The sequence below is a fragment of the Olea europaea genome, chromosome 6, assembly GCF_002742605.1.
Source record: "Olea europaea var. sylvestris chromosome 6, O_europaea_v1, whole genome shotgun sequence".
Classification (NCBI taxonomy): Eukaryota; Viridiplantae; Streptophyta; class Magnoliopsida; order Lamiales; family Oleaceae; genus Olea; species Olea europaea.
The window spans coordinates 24810188-24826434 of record NC_036242.1 but is presented as its reverse complement, the minus strand read 5'-3'; the positions used below and the strand labels follow the sequence as shown (position 1 = coordinate 24826434).

General features: G+C 32.6%; 2 protein-coding genes across 2 annotated transcripts; one reads left to right on the top strand and one right to left on the bottom strand.

Annotated features, from left to right (window-relative positions):
• The first annotated feature begins 8762 nt into the window (after positions 1-8762).
• Positions 8763-10051, top strand: LOC111396233. The gene is made up of 2 exons (XM_023022600.1): positions 8763-9233; positions 9319-10051. Exon 2 carries the CDS (start codon positions 9357-9359, stop codon positions 9717-9719), a length of 363 nt encoding a protein of 120 aa, XP_022878368.1. The 5' UTR covers positions 8763-9233; positions 9319-9356; the 3' UTR covers positions 9720-10051.
• A 2091-nt stretch (positions 10052-12142) lies between these two features.
• On the bottom strand, positions 12143-13949 carry LOC111396231. Its single transcript, XM_023022599.1, has 2 exons — positions 13695-13949; positions 12143-12490 (listed from the first exon to the last, which is right to left on the bottom strand). Exon 1 carries the CDS (start codon positions 13853-13855, stop codon positions 13715-13717), a length of 141 nt encoding a protein of 46 aa, XP_022878367.1. The 5' UTR covers positions 13856-13949; the 3' UTR covers positions 12143-12490; positions 13695-13714.
• Positions 13950-16247: the final 2298 nt, after the last annotated feature.

The window sequence follows — 16247 nt, the reverse complement described above, 5'->3', positions numbered from 1 at the left end:
ACATATCCTTTTTTTTTTCAACCCCAAGAACAAGAATAGATTGGATCGAAACGACTTATTATTGTGGTTATGAGACAATTATTTGTTCAATTTAAAATTTTCTTTGGATGAAAAAAAAAGAAAAAGAAAAAAGAATGACGTTTTAAAAGCGATAATGATACTATTATTGTGGTTATGAGATAATTATTTGCCTAATTTAAAATTTTTTAGCATCCAATTGATCTAAATTTGAAAAAAATAATTAAGAAATACAATCAAATTCCCATTAAGAAATAAGAAAATCAAAATTGTATGTAGAGCGTAATTACAAACCACATATTATTTAATAATTTTGAAAGTAAAATTGGGAAAAAAAAAGAAAAAAAAAAGATTTTGAACATAATTCAAGAGTTAAAAGATGGGTTTTGTTATTCGTACACCGAGCTTACAACTCCCCCCCAGAAGAGGGGGTTTGCAATTTTTTTATTGAATGCGGGCCACCCTCTTTTGTGAAAGAGTTGTACAACCAGCAAAATTCTTAAAAGATAGTCATGCATCATAGAACTACTCGTTCTCAATAGTCTCGAGATCATAAAATTTATTGTAATCATTTCAAAGTGGAAATACCTTTTAGCCCCCATTTGACAATTATTATTTGGATAAAATTTAGTTTTGAGCAATGATTTTATAGAGAACGTACGGTTAAAATGTAGAAAAAATTTTAAATTTATGTGCATAATATTTTATTGTGTGGATATGTATTTAAAAACAAATAAGTTAAAATTTTTTTTTTTGAAATAATGATTATCAAACGACAACTTAATCGATGATATAGCACTTTAGGCCCTTTTTTTAAAATCAAAATCTTAATTATCCGAAGAGAAAAATGTCAAATTTGGTAAAGTGAAAAATTATAATAATTTTTTAAACATTGCTAATGCATTTTTTTAATTTTTTTTTAAAGAAAGGTCCTAGCATACCTATCCAAAACCCTTCCATCTATCTATTCTCACATATCAGTATCTCAGACAAAAGAAATTATTCTCTTCCTTACGTTGGAGAGGATAAAACTATTCACTTGCTGATGTAGTACAAAAACCTTAAATACAGTTCTCTCAAAATGTAAGAAAAATAATACGTAAAATTTTAATGTAAGAAAAATAATACGTAAAATTTTCTTCAAAATGGACATCACAAGACTTTTCACTATCAGCAAGAGAGCAAGAGAACAAAAGATCTTAGACAAATACATAACAATTTCAAAAATCTCAAAGATCACTTTGGTATATGAAGCCAAAATTGTGTGGAATAATTTTCAAAATAATTTGAAAGAAATTGACAGTCCATATGGAAAGTAATGTTTACAGAAAAGGTTTTGCGTTCCTATGTTAAAAACTCACATACAAGGGAGAAAGTTATATCTATTCAAAAATACATTTTGAAAAAATTGAGTCCGTTTGAAAAGTCTTATCACAAATAAGTGCATAATTGCATATATACCTTGCCTTTTCATTTGGTTGAGATTTCTCTCTATTTTTCATATTTTTGACAAAAACTTAGATTAGGACGATTATCTACATACATGTTGTAGTACTTTTCAATCAACCGAAGATATTCAATCATTTATTATAGTTAATAATCCCTCTATTTCTCCCTCTTTCTCTTATTTTTTAAAGACATTTGAGTGCCTATAAATATGGGGGAAGGAGTTCTATATTCATTCACAAAAATATTAGAGTGAAGTGATGAGTATGAACAGATATTTCGAATATTCTTTTAATTTTTCTATTTTCGATTCAATAGTATAACATTAGGTTCCCTTTAATGGTTAGGGACCCTATGTTTTTTTTTTTTTTTTTTTTGTCAAATATTATTTTCACTTTTGTTTCTCTCTTAGTTTTTAGCAAATTTAATTTTTAACTGAATAAAAAAGATATTTCGACATACTAAAGAAAGGTCCTAGCATACCTATCCAAAACCCTTCCATCTATCTATTCTCACATATCAGTATCTCAGACAAAAGAAATTATTCTCTTCCTTACGTTGGAGAGGATAAAACTATTCACTTGCTGATGTAGTACAAAAACCTTAAATACAGTTCTCTCAAAATGTAAGAAAAATAATACGTAAAATTTTAATGTAAGAAAAATAATACGTAAAATTTTCTTCAAAATGGACATCACAAGACTTTTCACTATCAGCAAGAGAGCAAGAGAACAAAAGATCTTAGACAAATACATAACAATTTCAAAAATCTCAAAGATCACTTTGGTATATGAAGCCAAAATTGTGTGGAATAATTTTCAAAATAATTTGAAAGAAATTGACAGTCCATATGGAAAGTAATGTTTACAGAAAAGGTTTTGCGTTCCTATGTTAAAAACTCACATACAAGGGAGAAAGTTATATCTATTCAAAAATACATTTTGAAAAAATTGAGTCCGTTTGAAAAGTCTTATCACAAATAAGTGCATAATTGCATATATACCTTGCCTTTTCATTTGGTTGAGATTTCTCTCTATTTTTCATATTTTTGACAAAAACTTAGATTAGGACGATTATCTACATACATGTTGTAGTACTTTTCAATCAACCGAAGATATTCAATCATTTATTATAGTTAATAATCCCTCTATTTCTCCCTCTTTCTCTTATTTTTTAAAGACATTTGAGTGCCTATAAATATGGGGGAAGGAGTTCTATATTCATTCACAAAAATATTAGAGTGAAGTGATGAGTATGAACAGATATTTCGAATATTCTTTTAATTTTTCTATTTTCGATTCAATAGTATAACATTAGGTTCACTTTAATGGTTAGGGACCCTATGTTTTTTTTTTTTTTTTTTTTGTCAAATATTATTTTCACTTTTGTTTCTCTCTTAGTTTTTAGCAAATTTAATTTTTAACTGAATAAAAAAGATATTTCGACATACTTTATACCTAGAGGGTGTGAATAGACGTTCTCTGAAGAATTTAAATTTATCAAAACAATATATAAGTTATGCATCACAAATTATCTTGTCTGGATATGTAGAAAATAAAATTTCTATCACAACAATCAACAAAGCATGTAAATAGATGTGCTCAAAAGTTTTGCCCTCTGGGGCATAGTCTAGTGGTGCAAAGGACGGGAGTAAAGTTATCTCATGCCTTGTTGACAGCCGCAGTGTGAGGATTTGATTCCTGAAACATGGAATTGGACTCCTTGTAGACGCAGTGTACAGACAACTTTTGTTCCCTAACTTGTTGGGGCACATCGCGTAATTTACCTCCCTCACAAAACTTTAGCGGCGGGACGGTGGGGACCCTCAAGATTGGGGTTCAACCTTTTTTTTTCTTTTTTTTTTAAGATGTGCTCAAAAGTAAATGATATCAATAATTGTTTAAGAAAGAAAAAATCCTTGAAGAAATCTTCAAGAAAAAATATGGGCACGCTGTACCACCAAATGATCCACTAGAAAAGATTAAACTTACAGATTTGGTTCAGGTAATCCTCTAAACTTTAATAGACTATGTCTCTCAATCTATAATTACTCGAAGAACTCCTCGATTGTGGGCTCTAGCACTTGATTCATAACCTCAGAATTTCTTCTTCTTTGTAGATCTTCAAGAATGAACGTGTTCTTCCTTAATTGGAAATCAGGCCGCCTCTCATATTCATAAAAAATATGAAGATATATCTTTGACGATTTTGTGGTGTTATGAATTTTGGATGTGAAAGAAAATTTCTTTAGGTCTCAGATATTTTTCCTTTCTTCTTTTCCCCCAACACAGTGAAATATAAGTGTTTTTGTTGTTTATTAAATGTATTTCACAGTTATAGGTAGTTTGGAGTGTTTAGAGGTTGAAATAGGAAAAATACGGTTCCCCCACCCAGACAAACACTCGAGCTCACTTTGACATTCATCGAGCTCACAAGTTCTAGAAAATATGTTCAAGACGCTCATCGAGCATACATGGGTTATTCCACTTTCATGTCTTTTTATGATGTACTCAATTAACTATCAAAACTCATTAACACAACTTCAATTACAACTCGACTTAATGATTTTTGGACAGAAAACTCGTCTAAAATTATTTAGACCTAACAAACTCCATTTTTGACATTTCGGCAAATTAATTATAAATACTACAAAAGTGATCAAATTCTAATCACCCACCAAGTTAGAATTTGACAAACCAAACAACTCCTACAACTACACTCTACCTCAAATGCTTTTTCATACATATTTACTGGAATACAATTCAAGCAATACCATATGTAACGCAAGAGAAAACTAAAAATATGTAATCAACAAGTCATCAAATAGTTAAATAATGCAAGCTGTCATCTCTAACACCATGAGCAATGTGCAAAATTATTAATGTGACATCTCTATAAAGGTGACTTGCAATCAAATCCCTGCTAATCAGCTTAGGATAAGGTGAAAGGTTATATGCCTATGACAACAACTATGTGACATCATTGAGCTTGAAATGTGAGCTATTGGGATGAGGCTGGATGTCAAGTATTCAAAGGCCCTCGTCTATAGCATCTTGAACTATAAATAATCATCATTTGTGTCATTTAGAGGGAAACCTTTATGGTTTAATCTAAATTCGACTTCTATATTCTTGTCTTTCTTGTTCTTTCAAACCAAATATAATCTGTAATCTCACTTGACCGTCGAAAATATATATGATTTTTGCATCCACTCTTGAAGCAACGTTATGTGCCTAACATGATTGTCCAAGTGTGCAATTAATGTATGTGCAGATGAGAGAGGAGTTGGGATCTGCTGACGCCCGAGTTTAAGGGTTGACATTTTAACTTCGACTAAACATTTCACAGTTTCCAAAATTTAAATAGAATCGGGTGTTTCTCACTTATAAAATAACCAAAGTTTAATTGATGGTTCTGATTTTTAAAATATCCGGACTAAACATCAATGCCCCACTAGGGATGGACATTTTAGTCGAAATCGAAAACTACACGAAATGAATGGTTTCATTTACAAAAAATTCAAAGTTTAATGTCTGATTTCGATTCTTGAAAGACTCATAGCAAACTGAGAGAATTAGAAATGTTAATTATGTACACCAAGTGCAATAAAAATCGTAATAAGGGGAAAAAAACCCACAAAAAACGTACAAGATTTATAAATGTTCACCTCAATTATGATTGATGTTATAATAATTTAATATGATGAAAAGAAGTTTGCAAAAAAAATTTAAAAAAATAAAAATTGCACAATCTCTTTTTTTTGTTGATAAAATAAATCATAATGATGACTCCGTATTTAAAATAAAAATTAGCGCAAAGTCAAAATTATAAGTTTGAAGTTCCTAAACTATTTTCCGCAATGTATATGAGGTTTGCATAAGACCTCTACGTAGCTACAATAAATTAGTCTCCACAACTTAACCATTCAACGTTTACTCTTGTATGAATCTCACCAACTTCAGAAGTCAATGAAAACTATCCCTAGGCCACAACCTCCTTCAACAGAATTTGACAATCATAATGAAGTTCAACAATAGTCCTCCTAGATTCTTGAGTGGTAGAATACGTATGAATATGATCAGCAAATAAAAACATGGTGGCCATTCAACAGTAGATTTAACTCCAATTGAACAATACAAGACTTCGGAAAGAGGACATTTTTCAATGCTACTCCCAAAATAGCTATTTTGCTTATTTCCACTTCCCAAAATTATGGAGAGAAATTCCAGTAGGACGGTCGCACCATATGGCCCACCATATCAGGGTGCGCTACCTAGACGGGTGACCCACCACACACCCCAGAGGTGTGTGGGCCATTCTCTAAGGTGACACTCAGGTCGGGCGAATTCAATAATAGACGCCTGTTGACATTCTTCAGCTGCATGCATCACTGTACTTCCACTTGACACCTATCGTAATAATAAGCATTGCATTTTTTATGTAGTCATCGATTCTCCTGAGAGTTCACAATTGCTGAAATTTCTCTCCAAATTATGACCAAAAAACTCTCGGGTATAAGTGTGTCCAAAAGAAATGCTAAAATCAAACTTATTATAGTGGCAAGTACCAAAATTGGTAGTAATGCAGAGATATGCATTGGGAAATAGATTTCTTAATGCGAAGCTGTATACAGAGTGCCAAATAAATGAAGGATTAATCAATGGTCGAAGAGGCCATCTTTTCAAGCATTTAATTATGAAGATTTTTACGGATTCACAATTCAATAGCGTATATTCTATGAACAGGTCATAGTTAATTAGAGTATCTTCACTAAACTCTCTTTTAAAGACTATATTATATCATCTGAAGAGTATCTTTAAATTTAGAGTTAAAATTTTGAAATACTCCAACAATCTCGCCTCTTTATATATTAACACTTAATTTTACTACTTTCAAAATATATTTATTATTTTTCTCTATATTTTATTTTAACTAACTTTTTTTTAAAAATTATTTTATTATTTTTCTACATTAAAAATTGAAACATTTTGAATACATTTAATTATAGAGAGTAAGTTTGCCTTTTCAGACTTTAAAATATATTCACACGGGGAAGAATGTATCTACTACAGCTCCGATGGGTTCCCTTAACCAAGCCACTGATCAATCCTGAATAATTATTCTGAAAGTTTGGAAATAGAATTTTTTGCTAAATTAAATGGAACTCTCTTCAAGTGGAAGGCAGGGGAGATCAAATGGAATAGATAACTCTTCATATTCTTTCATTATGTGACTAGAACAATAAGCTCATGAGCTTGGTCTTACTTCAACGTCGAGAAAAGAAAGAAGACTTTTTAAAGAATCTCTTAAAACATGATTTTAAAGATAGATTCTTTAAAATAGAGAACATTTCATGTTTAAAAAATATTTTGAAGAGACTCTTTAATAAATAATATAAACAAGTTAAATAATATTAAAATCTTGTACGTTAATATTTCACGCTAATACATTTACTTGATTTGAAAACAAAATCCTGCCTAAAACAACTTTTATAAACAACATATTAAAATTTTATTTCAATATAATATTTAATTCGCAACTCGAATAATAATCACGGTCAAACGAGTGACTCATGGGTCGAACTAGTAGCTCGATAATCCAATATTTTTCGAACAGATCTGATGATAATTAAGAGGAGAGCTGTAAAATTTATTTTATGAGATTTATTTCTATTATATAATATAATTACTATAATACAAAGCCATGTGTCTGCTCCAAAACTTAGAGGCGTAGTACCACTCTACTCTACCAAAGGGGGGTGGGGGGGGGGAGTGGTTGGGTTGTGGAGGGGTTTAACTTTATAGTGTCTAGCTTTTTCCCAATTCAAAGCTCAAAAAACCCTTGTCAATCTCATTCTCCTATTTATGACTGTAGAAAAAGTGAAAATAAAATAAAACGACTATGGGAGAAATGTTTGTGTTGCACGCATGTAAATTCGCACATTTAACCATTTTAGAGGATTACATAAGGTTTACAACTGAAAACTCGAGTAGGTACAACACAAAACCTTCATATTTCAACTTCAGGTGATAATGTCAAGACGCATTATGAGACATCAAGTGTCAATCTGCTATGAACAACAATGTTTATTGTGCCACAATGATGTTACAATTTTTGTAACACTCTACGAAAATTGACAAGAAGTTTAATCAAATCCCCAGCTAAGGGAATGTTGTCCCATTATTTGGAAACTCCAAGAATTATGGTTCAGATGGAGCCCAAAACCAAGTTGAAGTCATTATGCAAATCAAGAAATGAATGAGACACTTCAATAGGCAAGAACAATGCAAATGGCTCTCTTTTATAATCCAAACAGATAATAAGCCAAATGAAGAAAATTCCAGTAGGGAACCATCAGAGCAAATGAGCAATGTGCAATCAGGCACTTGATATGCAACATTTTCCTTTCAAGAATCTGTAACCACACTGCAAAATCCAAGAATGTTATGGTAAATCCTGAAAAATAGTATAATGCTGATTATACATTTGTAAAAATCAAAGCTCATTCCATTGTCTAAGAAAAATAAGTATCTCTCCACCCATCTCGGCCATCGCCCAACAAACTCGCACCCCAATTTTATGAGGACAAGATAAAAGTCTAAGGACATAACAGAAGGTCTGTGTTGCAATATAACCATATGACAATTCTCATCCAATTTAATTTAACCTGATACAAGATGCCAAAAACACAGTTGGATTTACTGCAAAATCACATGAAAGGCTGCTCTTAGTTGATGATAAGACAGAGAATTAAAGTTCTTCACAATGAAACAGTACTGAAGAGGGACTCTTCTGGCTATCAGAAGTCATTAGTCTTTTACATTCTTTTCCATTTGTAGAGTGGGCTCATCTGTAGCTCTGGCTGCAGTTCGATTTGGGTTGATTTCGACTACAACCGAAACCCAAACCATCAACTTAGGTGAATTTCAATCCAAATCAACTCACTCTATCTCTTAAATTGAACCGAACCAAAACAAATCGGTTCAGTTAGTCAGCTTGGACGTTTAGTCCAAAATGATTTTTTTTTTTAAAAAATGTCCAAGTTTTAGGTCCACCTGTACTACAAGAACTAAAATAACTAAATAAATTTATATTACAAGAACTATTGACTAATTAATAAAACTAGGTTAATAGACACACATCAATAGAAAACTTAAGAATTTTGTTGCATTTTTATGAATTATGTAAATTGACTGCCTAAGTAGGGAAAAATATATATATATATATATATATATAACATAATGAGCCAATGAAAAAAAAATTCCAGTGCAATTACTTACTAGCAACATCATAAATTGGAAGGATTCGAGATATAGTTATCAGATAGAGCTTATCTTTTGATTTTTATTTTTCTTAAAAAAACAAAACAGGTAAACATGTTAGTAGATAGATGAACTTCAAACCATGGATGAACTAACCCACAATTTTTGTTTAAAAAACCTGAGTCATCTGTATTTCCATTACAAAGCTACTTTATATTTATGAAGTAGGCAGAGGAGTAAGTTAAGAAGGAACAATTTCCAGGCAGTAAGTATCTTTCATTTAAAATTACGAAAGGGCTAAAAAATCTGTTTACAATTAAGATTAGTTCACCTGTAAATTGCCTCCTGGTAATAAGGGCCAGAGTATTTATTGTGCAGAGACAGCTAAGCAGTACTTTCTCTTCAATGATAATGGTTTTACGGGCCTGGAAGAGTCAGATAGATAAGAAGGCATTTACCGCATTTACCTCTAGTCAACAAGATTGAAGATCGTCCAATAGCCAATCAGTAAGAAACTTTTTCTTGTTAAATTAGTATTTGTTACATATTTCTGAACATTTAGCAACAATGGATTCTTCCAAATCCCTTGAAGGCACTGAAGAATGCAGCAGCAATGAGTCGGGGTGGACAATGTATATTGCTTCACCTGTCAATGAATACAATCACGATGATGAAGTCAATGACGATGACAGCATTGATAAACAAGAAGATGGACTTCATGCTGAAGATGTTGCCGGAGACACTGACAGTGATGACTCTATGGCGTCTGATGCCTCTTCCGGCCCAAGTCATCGAGAAGATCTATGCGGTAATATTCGGGGAAGTCACTGTCCAGGTGACTTTGGTCATGCTGGAGACAAAGATAACATAAAATGGTTCGGTAAGAAACATCACCAACAGGAAGAGAAGAAACCTCGTGATGAGCAGATAAAAGCAGCAAAAGACAAGCCAGAACACAGGGAAATTGGTGCTGGCAGATTGAAGAAAAAATGATGATGCTTCTTCAAGGAAATTGTACGAGAACCTTTTACCAGACGTTCTCAAGAAACCTACCATATCTGTTCCAATCCTCTGAGGTATTCAATGCTGAAGTTTATATTTATTTTGTAGCTTTTGATTCCCAGTTTAATAGAGTATCAAGTAACAACCTGCTTATCCCCTTTACAGAAAATCCCTCTCTGAGTTCTTTACATATGCATATGGATGACTATACCTTGTTTGCGTGTGCAAGTAGAAAGCAATAGTTTCATGCAGTCATTTAATCTTATTCAAGCCTGTAATATCAATGTAAGATTTTGAGATGCCGTAAGCCACTGATTTCAGAATGCTGATACTTAATCACAAATACAAAAGAAAAAATGACAGCATCGCATATTTTAACGAAAGAATCCCTGACTAAGAAGTCATTACAATTTATAAAGGGAAGAGTTTCATCCATGTTTATCCTCAACAACAAGATTGCAAAGCAGTATATGGAGAATAGAGCATCAATTTGATCCCTTGTGACAATCATTCATCACTATCAGTAAAAACAGGCTACAAGGCAGGACAGATTCAGGAACGGCGATCTTGGGCTTATTTTGCTAACATAAGAATATTCCATATGTTCAGATCCAAATACAATATGATCCTTGAATTTGGTCCTATCTTAAATCGAGTAAAAAAGTAATAAGGTATGTTGTCATTTGTCCTGCTTCTGCATCCCTTAGCGCTTTACAAATCTTTGTTCTTGGCAACAATAAATCCACTATATGATTCATATAAGTGCTACAAAATGGAGACACCCCCCAAAATTTAGACACAAGTTCATGCAAGGTCACAAGTTATAGGAATAATGATGCTAGATAGTTTGATGAAAATCACAGTCCACGCAACTAGGTTATATAACAAAGAATGGCCCAATAATGACAAACTGGCACCAGTCTATAAAATATTCAAGAAATAGTAAAACTTAACCAAAAAAAAAAAAAACCTAAAAGAAGATACATATTTATCATTAACTTTATAAAAGCAGAAGAGACTAAACCAAATCCCAGCACAAGTTGCCAAGGTGGACCCTATATATTGTTGGGTCAATCAATGAGCACGGCTTTAAGCAGGAATAACCTCGGTCAGCCTAGAATGACACCACAACTTGTGCTCTTCAGTTTTAACATAAGGTCCCAAAGGATGAAGAAGAGTATGAAACAACTCTAGCTAGTCTAAGGCTGGCCATAAAAAATCAAAATGTTGGCCCTCACTATTCTATAATGATTCACATGCATTGTAAACCAAGAGAGGAGTATCGAGCTCTAGGTGCAACGATGTCCCCATACTTCTAGAAGGCGAGGGATTAAGTTCAAAAGCTTTAAATAGTACGAGATCTAGCAAATCCCACAAGCTCAAAACAATACTGATGTGTGATATTCTAGCACAATTGCTGCAAGTATTTCAAGCTCGTGAAGATGGCTCCGATAGAGTAACTGGAAAAGACAACAATAAGTTGACTTAGATGGTCGCCGTTCCTAGCTACCTCAAAGATAACAAGCTGCTGAAGGATAGCAATTAAGCAAAGAAGTAAACTCACGACAACCAGATACATTTATTGTTGATGAAGTCTTATGCAAGAAGGAATTGGAGGCAGACTAACACAGGTAGATTGCCGAAGTAATCTGTAGAAAACAAATGAGAGCACTGTTCCTAACTTTCTGAGGGCAACTACTATTGGCCAGCAATGAAAAGGATGCCTATAATATGTAAAGGAATGAGACAAATGCCAGAGGTTCACAACCTTGTTGAAGTTACTACCAAAAAAAACTCGCTAAAACTACCAGTACCAGGCCTACTGGACGAAAAAACTGCACTGACAATAAGCCGCAACGAGTCAGATCTGAGATACATGTTATAACTATGATGACGGTGCCATGTATGTCCCAGTGACCCAACATTGCAAAATGACTCATCGCCTGGTCCAAATTCACTGAGCACCAATTCAGTCGAAGGGCGTAAGGTCATAACAATAAGTGCAGACCATGCTGTTAGTGACGAGCTAAAGTCCCAACAGGACTTTCCTAAGCATTGGAAGAACATAGTGGATGTTTCTAGTCTTTGTTTACTTCAAAGTTCTCCCAACTTACTTACGCTTGGGACTGAGTCAGGTCAGTTACCTAATACAGTCTCCATTATGTCAGATTTGTAACTAATCCCATTTTTCAACCATATAAAGTATTTCCATTAAGATTTAAATTACGTATTAGATATTATTTCCTCCACGTGAACATTGACATCCATGTAGTGTTGCAAGTGATTGGTCCAAAAATCGACAACTCAACTTGATGGAAAATGGTTCCAAAATCGTTTTGCCATCAATTTAGTTTTATTACTTTGACTGTTAAAACTGAATCCATTACCCCTCGTACTAATACCAAAACAGGAAATGAACTAGAATGCCAGTCTATTTCACAAATTAATAAAAAAAACTCAGTCATTCTTCAATACAGAATACAATCTTGAGAAATATACAAGTCAATGAATCACTAGAGAAACATAGTTTGATCCCGCTATATTTCCAGTACAGTAAAAACTTTTTTAAGCATTCTGATTCTACATGATCAAATACATTTTTCAGTTGCAGTTAAAAAAAAAAAAGGGATTCTATTGCAGTTCAAGAACTATAAGTGTCTTCAACTTAAGGTGCATAACTCATTGATGCAGAGAAACTGTACATTAACTGATGATAAGAAAGTAGAATCCCCATTGAACTTCCATGAAACAACCTGCTTACCCTGCAAAATAGATGCCGGGGATCAATTAACTGCTACAAAATGTTTTATTTGATTAACATGCATAGATAATTGCACTGGCAAAAGGAAACAGAAGCAAAGACAAGATCTTAAGAAATAGTAAAAATATAAGTGACAAGGAATTAAGTTTCTACTACTATTAAGTATCTTCATATCTGCTGTTGTTTTGCTCTCATCAGGGGATTAAGTGCTTCGACAAACTTAGAACCAAGACACTGCAAACATCGTTCCATTCAATTAGCTCATTTCCAGAGTGGAAACAGAAGTATGCATTTGCCATCATTCTCCTATTCTTGTAATTTTTCCTATTTTCTTTCTATCCTTTTGTGCATATTGACCTCTAACCCATTTGAAGTTGGCTCAATGGAAGAACCACTATAAAATAAAGGACATAGTGAGTCTACCTCTCAAATCCTTAGAAGGATAACTGAAGATATTTCAAAGAAAAAGGAAGAAATTTATCGAACTCTCCCACAACAAACTACATTTAATATTGTTAATAATTTGATGCACACAAATGACCACATCGATGGAAAAGGATGACTTCCGCAGTTTTATATGTTATGCGTGTTCAATTCAATATCTAGATTTGTGAAGATCTTGCACCAATCTACAACCCTAGGTTCACGGAGGAGGGGCCGCAAGAAGACTTGGGCAATGGGTTGTTCAGACAACTTGGCATTTGTTCTCGCAAGCAAGTGCAACTCTTGAAGACTCCACAAATAACTACTTGGGATTCATCATCGCAGCCAACATGGTTAAACCAAGTTGTTGCAGAAGTCCATCACACTCACATATAAATAACAACAAATTTTAAATATGGGACTGCACAAAATATAAAGTTCTGTATTTGATTGACGGCAAGGCCGATTTAGCCATAGTTTGGCAATGACCCTTCCAGAGTTGCTATGGAAGCCTGATGTTTCAGTTTCGTGTCAAATAGCATATTACTACTTAAAAATCGACAATAAGTCCCTTCAGAACTGTACTAATTAATATTACAGATAAATAATTATTTTGAATAGGAATTCAGTAAAAAAGAGAGAAATTATCTATCTTTAAACATAGGACAACTTTCGATTATAGATGAACAGAAATCAATTTTAATGTGTAGAGATGCAATAAATTAATAAAGCCCAGAAAGTAAAACACACAGCAGCCCAGATATAGAAAGAGGAGTACTTACAGGAATTGATACTAGGGAAATCAAGAAATTTCCTTGGCATTCTGGAAGAAAGCAGCAGAGCAAAGAATTGAAGCTATGAATGCAAATAAACCCAATCCAATCATCAGTGAAATTCCAGCAACCACGAAGTCCAGCATGCATTGCGCACTTAATCCCACCATCTTTTTCCCCTTTTCTTCTACTTCAAAATTGCCCTCGATCCTGTGTATGTATATGCGAGGAAGCTGACATGTCGTGCGCACCAGTATCCAGACAAACAAGCTATTTTTCTTTTGTTTGTTTGTTGGTACATATCCGCAATTTACCTCCACACAGGCGGTGGGCCCTGAAAGTTGGGTTCAAATTTTTTTATTTATTATTATTATTATTATTATTATTATTATTTTTTTTTTTTTTTGAGGAAACTGACATGCTTGTGCATCGAGGCGTGAGATCATCGCCGCAGGATGGGTGCTGGAATTTCATTGCAGGTCACTTATTTTATTGGTTTGTTTCATGTTAGTCACTGAATATGTAAATTACGCGTTTATTTTCCATTTTTGTAAAAATAAGAATGAAAAATATGATCGTTATAGACCTCACATAAAAGATAAAAATTTAAATTTGGTAACTTGATGTAATGAATAACGATCATATTTTTCATTTTAATCGAAAAAGAATTGAAAACAAACATGATCCAAGTTTATCTAAAATCGATTGACTACATGAAGCAAATAAAATAAAATTCATATTCCTCGGAATCATACATTCCTTGGGACGAGCATCGATCCTGTAAACATAATGCAAGTTGGTAAAAATGGCATCACTTTTCCCAATTCTTTTTGGAATTTGGAATAAGATAAACTGTTTTTTTTTCATGCGTTTATTTTCCATTTTTGTAAAAATAAGAATGAAAAATATGATCGTTATAGACCTCACATAAAAGATAAAAATTTAAATTTGATGACTTGATGTAATAAATAACGATCATATTTTTCATTTTAATCGAAAAAGAATTGAAAACAAACATGAGCCAAGTTTATCTAAAATCGATTGACTACATGAAGCAAATAAAATAAAATTCATATTCCTCGGAATCATACATTCCTTGGGACGAGCATCGATCCTGTAAACATAATGCAAGTTGGTAAAAATGGCATCACTTTTCCCAATTCTTTTTGGAATTTGGAATAAGATAAACTGTTTTTTTTCAACTTTATTTAAAGAGGAATTTTTAATTAGAGATGTAAATTGGAATAAAAGGGTAACATATTCAGAATTTTTCTTTGCTTTGCTGTGCTGACTGTAAAAAGAAAGTCGAGAGCTATCATCTCATAAGAAATAAATTCAATTTGTAATGAATCCCAGTTTTTTCATTAAAATAAATTCTTAAAAAGTAATTTGACACACTTTAATCACTTATTTTTAAATAAAATAATATTACATGCAAAACGATGACTTTTCTAATTTTTTAACCATGCCTTTCTCATCAGTGCACCATTAAAAAATGCATTTTTTGAATAAGAATGGGGCTCAAACAAGATGTATAAAATTCGAAATATGTAACGTAAAAGAGAGTTTGATTTGATTTATGTTAAATTAATCTAAGAAAACTGTAAAAGTGTGATTTTTATCAATTTATGGATAATTGTATTTGAATTCGAATTCCCATATTACTATTTATTTCAATTCTCAATTACGTAGTTTAATCATATTCATACGTTCTTGACGATCAACAAAACTAATATATTTAACTTTATTTTTTCTAACAAATTAAATTTATTTTAGTCACGACCCGAATTTATTTCTAATCCGAATTTAAATGATTTAAAGGCATTAAATTTTACATAATCTATATGATTGCACATGTGATAAATGTTATTCCTAATATTTTATTGCATATGTGTTATTTTTGATGCGTTCTAAACTTATTGTGAACCTCCTTACACTACAACAAGCAGCTAATTATCTAATTGGCGATCAAGCAATTGAATAATGCAAGTGGTATGAAAAATTAATCAAGAAGCACAAAAATAAACTAAATTAGTAATCTTGAATTAAAATAAATAAAATAATGTGGTTCATCGTCATCCAATACAAAAGAATCTAGTCTAGCATTCCTTTAAATAAATTACGAAAATAATAATGGAATTACCTGGATCACAAAAGAAAGCAAGAGATGTTGATCTTCAAATTCAAGGTTGAAATCTTCAAATTCTTGATGTAATTGACTCCAATTCCTCGTTAGGATTTGATCTTCACTCAAAAAATGGTGAATTCACCTCCTTTTTTTTATGAATTTGATGATATTATTGTGTATATAGAGACAAAAGAGAGTTTTTCTATGTTTTCCCAACTTCTGTATTTATTATTGTAGAATTTAGGTCAAGAAATTATCCTAAAATTGTTACCAATAAGAGTTTGAATTAAAAAGGGCAATTGGCCCGTTAGCAAAGAATTTGGCCCAAGTACATGCGCTCTGTAGCTGAGTGCAAGTATAGCTACAGAGCGCACACATGCATGTTGAATTGTTCTTGGATCAAGAAATTGCTTCCGCTTTTGGTGCGCAAGCAC

Coding starts and splice junctions, on each gene's coding strand:
- LOC111396233 (XM_023022600.1), top strand. CDS start 9,357: ATGTATATTGCTTCACCTGTCAATGAATACAATCACGATGATGAAGTC.
- LOC111396231 (XM_023022599.1), bottom strand. CDS start 13,855: ATGGTGGGATTAAGTGCGCAATGCATGCTGGACTTCGTGGTTGCTGGA.